General features: G+C 30.4%; 1 protein-coding gene across 2 annotated transcripts in view; it reads left to right on the forward strand.

Annotated features, from left to right (window-relative positions):
- LOC107439252 (phosphatidylinositol 4-kinase III alpha) overlaps positions 1–14,494 on the forward strand; it is a 67,998-nt gene that overhangs the window by 12,285 nt on the left and 41,219 nt on the right. Inside the window, exons 7-16 of one of the 2 annotated variants that reach the window (XM_016051775.3) lie at positions 670–735; positions 826–922; positions 1,450–1,659; positions 6,382–6,482; positions 8,358–8,608; positions 10,073–10,168; positions 12,280–12,466; positions 13,093–13,196; positions 13,901–14,060; positions 14,142–14,192. In XM_016051775.3, coding sequence (XP_015907261.2) covers positions 670–735; positions 826–922; positions 1,450–1,659; positions 6,382–6,482; positions 8,358–8,608; positions 10,073–10,168; positions 12,280–12,466; positions 13,093–13,196; positions 13,901–14,060; positions 14,142–14,192 — 1,323 coding nt within the window. The remainder of the gene's footprint in view (positions 1–669; positions 736–825; positions 923–1,449; positions 1,660–6,381; positions 6,483–8,357; positions 8,609–10,072; positions 10,169–12,279; positions 12,467–13,092; positions 13,197–13,900; positions 14,061–14,141; positions 14,193–14,494) is intronic. The other variant, XM_043043516.2, reaches the window with a different exon arrangement.

The following is a 14,494-nucleotide window of genomic DNA, read 5'->3' on the forward strand; positions in this document are numbered from 1 at the left end:
ATTTTAATGTTAAATATGTGTATTTACCTGGGGTGAATTCTGGTCTCTTTTCTTGCATCATTTTCTTCAGAAATGTCTGAATTTCTTGAATCTTAACAGAATTTTTCTAATTAAATTTTTTCAGAAAATTCAGGTCAAAGTCACTTTTACTCTTTATTATTTTACAATCTCTATTTTGTTAGGCGCTGTCCTTTGAATAAATTTGTTTCCTAGATGTAATTTAGAGGTTAACTTTTATCTTTTAAATGAGTCATTAAATTTTCATTTAAGTAATTTTGAAAAAATATATTTATTATTAAATACATTTATTATCAAAATACTACATCTCAACTTTCTCACTTAGAACCTATAAGGTTTAAAAATTTATGTTTTTTTTATTCAAAACAGAATTATTTCACTAATAAATAAAAAACAGTTAAAATTTTATTGGGTTTTTATTTTAGTAGCTTTAAACTTATTATAGCAACAATTTCATCTAATGTTTTAAGTTTTTGTTATAACTGACTTTTACTATAGTCTACTTTATATTAAAAACTTCTCACAAGGAATTGATTTTAACTTTAGCCAGTTATGACAATTTTTTAAAAAGTTCTTAGTGTTATAAAGTTCTCTAACTATTAATGGCTCTTGTGTTTAAAAAATTTTCAGCTAACAATGTTTATTTTTTAGGCTAAGAAGTTACTTACTACCGATATGCTGAGCTTTTTGGACTGTCAGGCCAATGAAGTATACTCGGTACGATACTTTTTATCTTCCATTGATTCTGTTTGGACTTTTGTTTTATCTGAATTTCTATAAATAATAAGCTCTGTGTTTCTTTTACAGTCTGGCCAGTTGAAGATATTCCCCTATAAAAGTTTTAGTGAGACATTAAATTTAGTTCTTGTCTGTTTATTACGAGAACTACTTCAACCTCAGACAAGTAAGGAAATTATTTTAATGGTTTTAAAATTAAATTTCTTTTACGTGTTGTTAAACATATAAAATTAGATAAAAAGCAGTGTTTGTATTAATTGCAGCAGAATCTAAATTATTCCAGGGTTAAATAAGACAAGTATTGATTTGAACAAAAATCTTATAATCTTAAAATTGCATCTTTTTTAGCAGAATACTTTTTATTAATAAAGAAAAATTATCAAACAATGAAACCAGTTTATGCTCCTGCTCTAATAAAATGTAGCTCGTAAAATTTTGAGGTTTTTAGAATCCTTTTTAGTCAAATTTGTTACATGCTAGCTAAGCTAAATGGTGCTCAGATAGTGTCAAGGATAAATTAGAATTGTTTTCATATTTATTTTCTTTTCAAGCTATATTGTCCATAATTATATTATCCTAACATCTTTAATTTCTAGCTCGTATCTCTTAAGTAGGAAATGAGAAAGAAGTATCATTTTAAAATGTTTTTTTTTAGCAAGTAAGATTAATCTATTATTGTTTTTTAAATTTCAGATCTTCCTCCACCATTTACAAAAGATGTGCAAGAATTTGTAAAAGGCTTGTTTTTATCTGGACAAACAGAGCTTCAAACTAGGCAGCATGATGCCAGTGAAAGAGAAGACAAGGAATCAAATTTTACAGTTGTCAACAGGTTCAAAGTGAATGTACAAACAAATGCTGCTTGTGTGGATCTCCTAGTCTGGGCAATAGCTGATGATATAGGTAAAAATGCTCTATTAATTTCATCTTTTTAATATTTTGAACACATAAATAATGCTTTAAGTTCAACAAAATACACCAAATTTAGTGTTCATGCAGTTCAGTTTTTTTTTTCTCGATACTAACAATTTGTTTGGCTTTTAATGTGCGCAGTCAAAATAAATAAATAAATAATTGGTAGCACTACAATCCATTTAAAAATTTTCTTTAGATTTCCTTCTGAGTTATAATAGCAATTAATTTTTTTTTAAAATAAAACTTACATATATGTATATATGTTTAATCACAGATTTCTTCTTTTGTATAATTTGTTAAAAGCATTTAGTATTTATTCTTGTGGTATTTATGTTATCACTAAATTGTATATTTTATATTTGGAAAGTAACTATGTATTTGAGTTTTGGTTTAGATCATACTCACTTTGATAAAAAAAAAAATCGCATTTACAATTAATTATTTTCTTGTAAAAAATTTTAATTGAATTTAAATTTGTCCTTTTAATAAATTTATTTAACATTAAAAAATAAATGTCTAGCTTCTGTAGAAATTCTGCAATTTTACTAAAGATAAATGAGATAAGAATTTATTTGCTCATAATCTTGGTGTCCTGGTGTCTTGAAATCATCTTGGAAATTTCGGAAAGAAAATCCTGTCAAAAAACTTTTTGTCATTTCGATTTTGAATTTTTATATTTTTTTGAAAAATTTGTTATATTCTGACATACAATGCATTATGTCACAAAACTATCAAAATCTAAGGGCTTTAAAATTAGAATCTGCTATGAAAAATAAGCATCTCTTACAATTCCCTCATTTAAAAACAATCTCTGTTAAATTCAGTACTGTTGTAATTCAGTTTACAAGAATATCAATTTTATCAGATTCATAATGCTTGATCAAAGTTGTAAATTTTTTTACCTCTTTAATGACAGTTAATAAATATCTTCTCATGAATTGACACTCAGTTTCTTTTTTAGCATTTCATATCAGCTTGATAATTTATAAATTAGCGTTGAATATTTGCTAAAATATTGCAGTCTACACTCTTTAGTATGACTCCCATTACTGCAACCCTTCCCTTATAATGACTGATCCATGAAGTTTTATATGCTATTCCATGGACACAGGGTTATTTTAACTCTAATGGTGGAACGTTCCAACTGAATCGCTCATTCCAATTTAGTGATCTAAATGTTATTTGATTTTTGCAATTTGAAGAAAATTACTCTCCGATGTAAAGCGATTTTGTGGTGTAGATGCTGGGTATTGTAAAAAAATAAAAAAATATTAAAGAGAAAAATAACTGGGTGTCCAGAAAAAAATATAGAAGAATTAATAAAACGTATAGTGGTTCGCAACAAGGCGAATGTGTTCCGAAAAATGTAACCCTTGTAACAACTGACAAAAATACAATCTAAAAGAAAACAGGGATGAGAATTACCACATACCTTTAATTTTGAAGTGAAGATAACATCTCAACTATTTTTAAGAACACTACTGTAAAAAAAGGCAAACTAAAATAAAAAGTCCAGTGTTCAAATAAATGGAAGTTCACTTTTATTTCATGGTTTTCTGACGTCGGGACATCAGCAGAAATCAACTTATGGCAAATTCAGAATCATGGAGAGTTGGTCAAATTTTGATGGGGAATTTTCGGCAGGAGAATTCAAAACAAACCGCACATAATTGAATATCTATTCTATGTCCGCAAGAGCTGGGATTCACTGAAAACACCGGCCATCATGGCACATGACTCAGAGAAAGAATCACTGGATATGAAGTCATTCTGAATCATATCTTGGGGGGAATGATGGCGTCAACCCCTTCATAGTGGATATCAAGATGGTAAAGCCGATGATAGCAAACTCCCATGGTGTATAAATAAACAACAGATGCAGAGTTAAATTAAACGCATAAATGGTGATGACGACAGATCTTCCATATTCTTCAGGGCAGCAAATTTACTATGTCAAATTTAAAATGAAAAAGATAAAATTCATTTGTAAAACTTAAGGCAGATGCCAATTTGATAGAAAGACTAAAATTGGCGTTGATGACGCCATGTTAAAATTAAACTCCGACCTCAGGTGAGAAAGGTAAACTCGAATGCTGATGAGCGTTAATCGCTCACGGTATTTATACACATCTAGAAAGTTGAAGTATAATTACCTATTTTTGAAAATTGAGGTGTTATTACCTATTTTTCGAAATTAAAGTGAAAGTTTTTTTAAAACTTGATCTCGGCCACGGTTATGAAAATTCATGCACTCGCACCCTTCACGTGCGAGATCAAAGAAGCCGCTTTCGTGAAAAGAGGTGAGAATGGAATTTCTGGTGGAGAATGTCCCTATTGCACTAAGGTTTAAGGGGCGATGTATGAATTGTATCAGGATTTTATAAATTGGATCAGGATTTTATAAATTAGCCTGTGACTCGATGTCACAGATTTGTACTTTCAAAACAAACTTTTTGCATTGACACTGATATCAATGGGCAGTAAAAGTCTCAAAGAGATGATTCATATCACTATTTTTTATATATTTCTTTTCTGTTATTGCTCAACACACGTAAAAATTACATTAAATTCTCCATAAATGAAGGAAGAGTTTCGGGAGTTAATAACGCCTAGGTGTTCCTGGGCATTATCTATGATCAAAAAGATGGTTTAAATATCGAATACTTTTTCATTATTGAGAATTAAAAGTGTGTTCTTGTGGGAAATACCAAGTTTTCTGTATGGATTCATAACCTTTTAAAATTTCTTCATAAAGAGTTCAATTAATTTGTTAATTATATTTTCCTTGTTTTAAATTTTTATTCACTCTTTTTTGCTTAGACTTTGCATTTCTATGGTCATACGTTATTTAGCCAAAATGGCTATTCATAAACACTGTAACGCCATACAAATCAAACAGAAATTGAACTTTTTTAAGGAAGTGTATTGAAGAGTAATGTTTTCATGAAAATTAGTCCAGTTTGTATGAGTTATGTATTTTTTGTACTCATGATACGGGTAAGTTGTAAGATAACAAAATCTCCTTACATCAAGACATAGTTGTAGATACGAGGTGGAATGCCACGCTGAATAAATTTTTTTCCTTGTTTTGGTCTGTTGGTCTGAATTGCTTGCTTTTGTTTGATTATTTGACATGACTTCAATTACAAACTTATGGGAACTAAAGTTAGGCCTAAGATTTGATGGCTTGATTGTGTGGAAGAGGATTTTTAAATCCTGAGAGTTACTAACTGGAGAACAATCGCAATGAAAAGAGGAAGATTCTAGGAAAGGCTCTGGCCCACAAAGGGCTGTCGTGCCAGTAGAAGAATTTGACATCACTACTCTAAAACACCTGTATTGAATTGAAGTAAAGAACTGCTCTCTGTTCCCCCAAGGTGATATGGATGGTGACTACCTCTACAATTTCCCCATTATGTTTGAGTTTTTTTAACGACAACTCTATAGCAGCTAACCCACTGTTTCCCCAACGTGGGGCCCATGCCCCACCGGGGGGCAATTTAATTGCAAAGGGGGGCAATTCAAAAATGGACTCGACATGAGTTTAAACCTTTTGCTCTGGGCCATTTAAATGCAATGCGAGATTTCGGTGACAAAATCGAAAGAAAAAAGCAAATTCTTAAATAATTGCGGTCAATAAATATTATGTGACTGAGGGATTTTTTAAGTGACAAACCTGAAATGAAGTATCTGTTTACAGTCGATGGTAAAGCATTTGTGAGTTATTTAGTCAATATCTTTGAAAAACTGAATATATTAAATAAGAAACTTCAAGGAACAAATAAAACCTTGTTGATGCAAAAGCGAAGATATATGGCTTCATTACCCTTATTGAGTTATGTCAGAAATATATTAACAACAAAAACTTTGAACAGTTTCATTGGCTCCAAAAATGTGAAGTAAATGATACCCCTTTACTTGTTATTGTCTATCATCTGAAAATTCTATCGGCTGATTTAAAAGAAAGATATTCTGATTTAAAACAAATTTATTTTCCAACATGGATGTTGTAGTCCTTGTTAGTGGATTTGTCTGATATATGAAATATATCAAGAAGAACTTGCAGAAATGCAAAATGATGAGCCAGTTAAAACCTTATTTAATATGAAAGGAGTGATGGCATGGCTTCTAGAGGAAGCAGAATACAAATACCCAAATTCAATCAAATGTGCAAGAAAACTATTGTTACCAATTCCATCTTCATATTTAGCTGAATGTGGATTTAGTGCTGTAAATGATTTTATTGGTAAAAAAAAATCAGCTAGATATAACACAAATGTTCTGAAAATTTACTTACTTTGTTTCGCTAACAATTTCCTAAGTTTCTTAAGTGAACAATTCGATTTTTTTAATATTAAAAATTATGTATATGTTACATAGGGGGACATAAGAATTTTAGAAAGGCTTAGGTGGGGCAGGGTACAGAAAAGGTTGGGAAACACTGAGCTAACCTCTATTCTGACTTTTGTTCTTCTTCTTCTGAGCTGCTCTTTGACTAATGGCAGAGATCCTGATGATGGGCATAGTATGAAAAAAAGATGATATAGCAGCCTAGTTTTATCAGTTTTTGTTTTAAACACAGGTCATTGTATTGAGCGTCTTAATGTACCAACATGTGTTTTAACACTATTTATTGAGGAAATGAAATTTATTCTCTCTTCTATTTGAAATTATTAAAAAAATCATTAAGTTAGTTTTTTTGTTGATCAGGGGCTGATAGTCTGTGTATGCGTCTTCAAGAAAAAATCCATTCCTCTCATTCTGCTAAAATAGCTCTAGCCCATATGCCATTGTTAATGGTTTGTTTGGAAGTAAGTACTACTTTTTTCTCTTAAAATTTTTAAGTTTTACATATTTTTTAACATTTACGTTTTTTTGATAATTATTTTTTTCTGATATACTAAACTAAAGCAAAATTTTTTAAAAGTGAGTAAAACAAAATATCATTAAATTTTTAGGAAATTATCAATGCATCATTTAACCTTTTAACATAACCTTTTGTGTGTGGGTTAAAATGATTTATATTTGCCTCTTGCTAATCCTTCATGATCCAATATCAAATAAATCTGAGCCACATGTCTATGTACTCTTATAAAGGGAATAGTATTATAATGCTAAATTTTTTTTTCAGGAATAAAATAACTACATTGAGAGGAGAGAGGGTGAAATCTAAAATTTTCTGAGATAATTTTTGGTCTATAGTTATCAAATTATCTGAAGTTAAAATATTTTTACTTAAACTTTCTTAACATTATTTTATTTTGACCTCTTCTATAATCTTTATCTTCATTTATTCAACAATGGACAACTAGTCAAATTTTCATTTTGTGACGTAGCTAAATTATCTGATTGCCGAGCTTTAATCCAAAACTTAAATATTTTCCTCATAAGGGCTTTATTTTTGCCCTGAATATAGAACAAAACTGATTCTGAAGTATGTGAAAAGGTTTTCCCTTTCTAAAGCAAACACAAAGCAGAGCTTGTTTATTATTAACGTATTAGAACCTATTGAACCTTCCTTACTTTGGAGATCACCTTAGTTAGAAGGCAAACAAACATTCGTAACAAAAAAATTTAGAGGCTATGTCAAATTCACGTTGTCAGTTCTAAGTATTTTTATTCGCATTTTTATTTTCACTTTTTTCTTGAAACTTAAGTCTATTGAAGCTCACATATTTGTGAATTATTTATTCATAAAGTTTATACATCAAACTGTTTTAAATAATTTTGAATATTTTTATATACTGAAGTTTTTTCTTTATCAACCCATATTCCTAGAAACAGCTTTGAAGGTATAAAATATCATAATTGCAGTATAAAAATATAAATGTAGAGTAATCTAGATGGCTAATTTTGCACTTAACGTTTTTTCTTTATTTAGCATGATTGCTTTCAAACTTAGCGCATTAGCAAAGTCAGCATTAAACTTGTTAGTATTACAAAAAGATTATACTAAATATTTTTAAAATAAAAAAAAATTAGACTATAAAGTTAAAATTAGCAATAGTGAAATATCATAATTTAAGGGTTTAACTCCGACTGTGGCTCCAATCTACATTCTTTAAAAATTTCATCAAATGCTTGAAAAGTATTAATGTAAAAATTGATGTAAATGTTAATTTCAGTAATTGCTAATTTCAAATTACGTGTGTTTATTTATTTTCCATTTACGAATGAAGCTAAATATGTTTTATTTTAATTATCAACATATTTTCTTTCAGTTCATTAATGTTCCAGAACCATATTCTTCCACACTAAAAAGTAACAGAACATCACACTTGTGCATTAGTCCCACTAAGCACCTGAAATTGAGCACCAAATGAGAATGCGAGTAGATGTTTTTAAGAAATCAATGCTCTAAAAAAGCCTAATTCACTTCCCACTCGTCACAAGTTGACAAACGGTAATTTATGCCAGATTCAGGGATTGAAATAACCATTTAAAGTGGCAATTGAAACAGAGATGTGGTAGTTTAAAGGTTTAACTCCAACTGTGACTCCAATTTACGCTCCGTAAAAATTTTCATCAAATACTTGAAAAGAGATAATATAAAGTTATTATAAATATTAATTTCAGTAATTGTTAGTTTCAAATTATATGTTTATATATTTTTTTTCCATTTGTGATTGGAGCTAAGCCTGTTTTATTTAAAAATATCAACTTATTTTCTTTTCTTGTGTATGCAGGGATTAGGACAGTTAGCAGAAAAGTTTCCCAGCATATCTCACACCTGTATAGATGCTCTTCGTGATTTTCTGGTGAACCCTTCCCCAATACTGTTGAGACTTAACAAGCAGTCAGATCATCATGTTCGAACTGCAAACCTAAATATTATGGTTACCTCAGATGCACCTACCACTGTTTATGCCGCAACTACTACCAGCTCTGGAACTGCATTTGAGAACTTAAGAGACACTGCAATTGAAAACTTATGCAGGTATGTTTTTATATGTATTATTACTAAGGCACGAAAGCAGTTAATAGGCATTACATAGATATGATAATATTTTATACTGTTTGTATCTTTGTTTCTGATGTGATTGATGATTGATTTTATCAACTAATCCGTTTATTGTTTTATTTTTTTTATTTCATAACTGTCATTAAACAGCTGATCCAATATTTATTTTGGTTTATGACTAGTAATGTTCAACTCCGTAGCCTTGTAATTTTGAACCCAATCCAGAAGACAAAGGAACTTCCTGGAATGAGTATTGGGCGAAATTTGCCTTCAAGAAGGACTTTTTTTTTTACCACTGAGGATATTTTACTTCTGCAGTGTTATGTCAGTACTTAAGTTTTTAGACTTTAGTAATAATCTTTTTAAATATTCAATTTGATATGATTCTGTTGAAAATCCACCTAATTTTCCGATAATTTTTTGGTCATTATTTATCGATTTGAACATGGTTTTTTAAATTCCGATTTTTTTTATTATTGACTATTTCACCTACAATCTGAATCGTTTTTCAATCACTTTCACAGCCAGTTCTTTTTTCATTTTTGCAGCCTTCTTCATGTGGTTTTTTTAATATTTTTTATTGTGATGTCATTTCAACACACTTCACCTTTGATCTACCCCTTTTTGATACTCTCATTTTACGACTATGACGCCATAAATCAACCTTATTTTCAAATCTTTTTCTCGGCAGTGCTTACAGTTAGTTTTCTTATTTACAACCTAGCAATTTCCTCGTTGTTTTTAAAATCTTGATGTTTTATATATGTTAGTACTACCAACGCATTCAGAATGGCACATTTGAGGATTTAAACTTTTATACGAGTATAAATATTTAATATTTACCATTCAGTGATTGTTTTATTGTATTAAGTCACACAGTAATGATTATGTTGAATTTTCTTCTTCACAAAATGTGTTGTCATACTGTTTGAAACAGAGCTTTTATAAGCTCTGATTTTGCTATTAGTATTTTTTCTCACTAGCAAACTTTGCTACCGATTTAAAAAAAAATGAAGTCTTACCTTAATCCTGATTATATATTTGATTTTATTTTATAATCCTCTTTGAACAATCGACCCAATTTGGGGGTTATGACTCCGTAATGTTCAACTCTGTAGCCTTGTAATTTTGAGCTCTATCCAGAAGAAAAAGGAACTCCTCGATCTAGTATCGGGAGAAATTTGCCTTTGTGCAGGACTTTTTGATGGAACTAACCCACATTTGCATTACATGGAGGGAAAAACCTCGCACGGTTAACCTGGCAGCAAGGAGACTCTAACCCATGATCCGTCTACCACTAAGGATATTTTACGTCAGTACTGTGGTCGGTGCGAGCCGGGTGCAGAATTCCTATTGATCAGCCATCCCTGACGGCTCTGATAATATATTTTGCTAATATTATTGTAATGAAAAGCGTATAAACCAGTTATTTTGTTTCAGAGCTCTTAATGCTGGATTAAAAAATGACGCCCACTGTGTCCAGGCATTTCTAGCATCTGTGTCCAATAGACTGTATCAAGCTGAAAAGAGTGACATGTGAGCATACTTCTTTAGATTATTATATAGCTGTATCAGTTTAATATTATTAGTGATGTGCTATATTAAAACTTGTTTTTCTTAAGATAGACCAGCCATTAAATATTTTGAAAGGAATATAAAATGTAAAATTCGGTTTAGTAAAAAAAAGTGGAATTTTGCTATAAGGTTATATCGAATTCCAATTACAACATAGCTATCTCTCATTAGGATTTCTATCTAAACACAACAATGTGCATTATGTCGAGTATGGACTACTTGCAAATTTTTTCTATTAAATAATGAGAGTGCCTTAAAACAATATATTTTGAAATTAAACATTTTTATTTAGTATCACTTTCAATATATATCCCTGCTCTATCCCTCCATGCGAATTTTTCATTGTTTGAAACATTATTAGAAATCTTCTTCTGTGAGCTCTTTCATAATCTGCGCTGCTTTTCCTTTTTACGTCTTCATTCGACCGAATTCTTGTTTCTTTTAATGCTGCCTTGTGTTAATCTGCCCTGTATTTTTATTAGGAAAAAAAGAGAAGTTGTTGTTTTTAAAATTAAATAAATGTATAAAAAGTTCCCTATATTTGTAATTGTTGCTAACTTTGATTTGATGCAGTCTTCTTTGATGGATGATCAACTTTGATGCCTACTTTGATTCAAATAACGATAATTGTGCCAATTATTTGTATTGGTATGGTGGTGTCCACCATTCAGGATAATCTCTACACCATTTGTCCTAGACAGTTCTTGTAATAAGCAGCTACCACCGCATGATAATTGCTCTTTTCTTTTGCCACTAAAGGTCATACTTCTAAATTCTGTTCTGCTCTGAATGTACTCATCTTTAATTGATCTCGTGCGAACTGGATACTATTACTCATATCTATAGTGTTTTAATAATTTTGATTATAGGTAATACTGGCTGTATAGTTATTGGTTTCGTTTCAAGGCATACCAAATTACCTATTTTAGGTACTGTGGTAATTGGCATTTTAGAGACTCGTGAAAAGAATAAGTACCAGAGAAAATTTTTACTATTATGAGTTGACCTCAATCAACAGCATTATGGCGTGTTTTGCTTAATCTTGTAATGTAAAACCACTGAGAAGAGCAAAAAATAGTTATAAATAAAATATAATGAATTGCTAAAGCTCTGTTTATTGTGTCAGTAGATGTTTTTCTGTTTTGTGCAGTGAGTTTGTTGATCAAAACAGATTAATTGATTTTTTACTTTTTCACCCTGTACAAAGCACAAGTATTCAGCTAGTTAATTATATTCAAACTGTGCTGCACTCCTCCTACCCTGTTCTATAATCCTGAATGTTGGCTCTACTATCTCTGCTGTTTAAATCTCTATCTCTGCTGCTTGGGCAACCCTTCATAGTTTTACTTCCTGTCTTACTTAATTTCGGACTTAGATAAAATGGAACACTTTTTGCAACATAAATTCTCAATTAAAAAACTATCCTCTGGCAATTTATTAACTTTTGTAACTAGTTTAAACACTTTAATCGTTACTTACTTTTGACAGCATTTGTTCAAGAATCACTTTTAAAAAATGTTTTCATTTTAAAAGACTGTATTGATTATTATACATATCAGCTTACATTTTTTTTAAAGATAGCAGTTTTAGGAATAGATAAATGTAAAACTAGTTTTGGATTTACCTTACTTATCCTTTTGCTTGACTTTCTTTTTGATAAATGTTCACTCAGAGGCATTTCAATGCAAACATGTAATAGATATTTTTATAAGAATCATTTTTAAAATTTTCTACATTAATTAATCTTGTTCTCTTGCGCTACTTATTTTACAATATACAATAGTATGAAAATAAAGAGAATTAAAACTAAATTGTTTCACCATGTCTTATCACTGACAAATATTACAGATAAATTACATATTGATATTACCATTTTAAGTAAAAAGTGATGCATACATGCATATAACATCATTATATTTTAAAGCTTTTTTTTTTCTTCTTATTTTAATAATGAGTAAATACTAGCAAATTTTCCTTGAACGGTGTTCACACGTTTGAGTATATTATCCATGTCTGCTTAATCATTTCCTTTGTGGTGATCTGTTAGTAAAAGTTTGTGTGAAAATTTGCAGGGAGTCCACGCTGGTGTCAACCAACACAATTGTTGCTCTTGGACACGTAGCCGTGGCATTGAAAAGCACTCCTCGCACCATGGAATCCATTCTGCAGTTCTTCCAGCAGAGGTTTTGTCAGCCACCTTCTAGGTTAGACTCTCTCATTGTGGATCAGCTAGGCTGCATGGTCATAGCCAAAGGAGACGTAAGTTTTGTTTCAGTCATTTATTCTCTCTTTAGCCCACAATGCTTTTTATTTTTTAAAATCTGTAACCTTTTAATGCCCGAGTATTACTCAGGGTAACTTTTTTTAAATGCATCGTATTGATATACCTGAATATACACCGGAAGAAATTTATTTAGTCTTCATGTCTTTGTCAAAACCAAATCTATCTCCGGAAAAGTTAATTTAGACGCAATTTAGAACAGTGGATGAGAGCACTTTACTTTAAAAGGTTTCAAAGGATAGGGGTTTATGTTCAAAGTGCACAAAAGTTTTTGTTTCAGAACGGCATCCAGTTCTTTGAAACGTTATATAGATAATTTTTTTTCAGAATGTAGTGAAATTATTTTTTTTTAATTTTTAGAAAATAATGCTATAATATAAGCGAACTTTACCACTGCCACGCTGAGGGGCAACTGCCTGAAGCAAATATGCAATGGCTACAAAGCCTTAAAATTTTTGTGCATGAAATTCAAAATATCTATTTTTAGTTACTAAGTATATTTTATTTTGTGCTGAATATTTGATTTTTGCAATAGAGAAATTGACAATTTATGTACCCAAATTATCAAAATAACTTGACAGTTAAAAAGTTAACATATTTTCAGCTTCACGTTCATGAAGAAGTGATGAAAATGTTCACCATGATCACTGTAGAATCAAGTTCTGCCTATAATGTTGGAAGCGTTGATAGTAGGAAGCAGGGCTACAGGTTAGTGTGATTACAGTGATTTTGTGGGTTCTTAGGACCCAGGACTTCTGAATATCTGGGTGCTTTTTTAAAAAAAAGTGTGTCACTACTTAAAATATATATTCCTACCTCTTTATTCATCTATTAATATGTGCATTAACAATTATTTTATCAGTTCATAGATAAAGTAAAGAATTCGAACACAAGAAAAGAGTTGTATTTGAACATTTAAATAAAATAATCAAACATGCGCATCAAGGATAAGTAATGATGGTATTCTGAATTATTCTAATCTTCGCCTTCAGCTATTAATAAAGAAGAGAAAGAACTTCTAGATACATATTTAAAGTTTGGTTACGTTATAATTTTACCTACATCGATATTTCAAACAAGTGTAGTATTCCATAAATAAATGATCAGTTAAAAAAGTTCATTGGCATAGTCATGATTATTTATCCGAAAAGTAGCTTGATTTAAGTTGTTTTAAGCTTTTTATAGGGCATCTTAGAAGGAACTGAGTTACTCAAATGTCCCGAATAATTACCAGTCTTGCGCGTAAAGCTAATACTTGGGGTTGCTTTAATTGAATCTCTCTAGAGCACATTTAAATAAATGGAGAAACTCATGAGATCCTTCCTCAAATGTTTCTCTATTTGCATTAGTTCATTTTGAATATGTCAAATTATTTATTGTTAGTTAGAAAGAAGTAAACTTTTCATTAATAGGCATGTATCATTGTCAGTGATTAATGCATTGGCTAATATAGCAGCTGATCTAGAAGGGGAGGCTGAACAGAATGAGCTACTTGTGCGCTTGCTCGAACTCTTTGTTCAGCTGGGCTTAGAAGGAAAGAGAGCCAGTGAGCGAGCACCTGCTGCTTTCAAGGTAGGTTTTATTGATAAATATATCATAAATTTAACATGTACTCTTATTTCCTTTAATGAATAACTGTTATATTTTTTACAGGCATCAAGCAGTGCTGGAAACTTAGGTGTACTTATTCCAGTAATATCTGTTGTAAGTTGAAAATTCCATTACTACTGATCCTATTCATGTTGTTCATTTTGTGTTTAGATTGCAATTACTAATTTCTAGGATTGATAGGAAAACTTTTATGTGAATATTACAAACCCATTTTATGTAGTAATTTTTAGAGTTGTTATGAGGCAAGAATGATATTCTGGTACTTTTTAGTAAGGTGGAACATGGTTTCAGAACTTTAGCAATTACATTACTGATTTTCAATTAATAATCTTAACTTCTTTTATTGAAAAAAAAGGTTTTAGTGTAAGTTTCATTTAATACTACTAATCTGCAAG

This window comes from Parasteatoda tepidariorum, chromosome 6 (genome assembly GCF_043381705.1).
Source record: "Parasteatoda tepidariorum isolate YZ-2023 chromosome 6, CAS_Ptep_4.0, whole genome shotgun sequence".
NCBI lineage: Eukaryota > Metazoa > Arthropoda > Arachnida > Araneae > Theridiidae > Parasteatoda > Parasteatoda tepidariorum.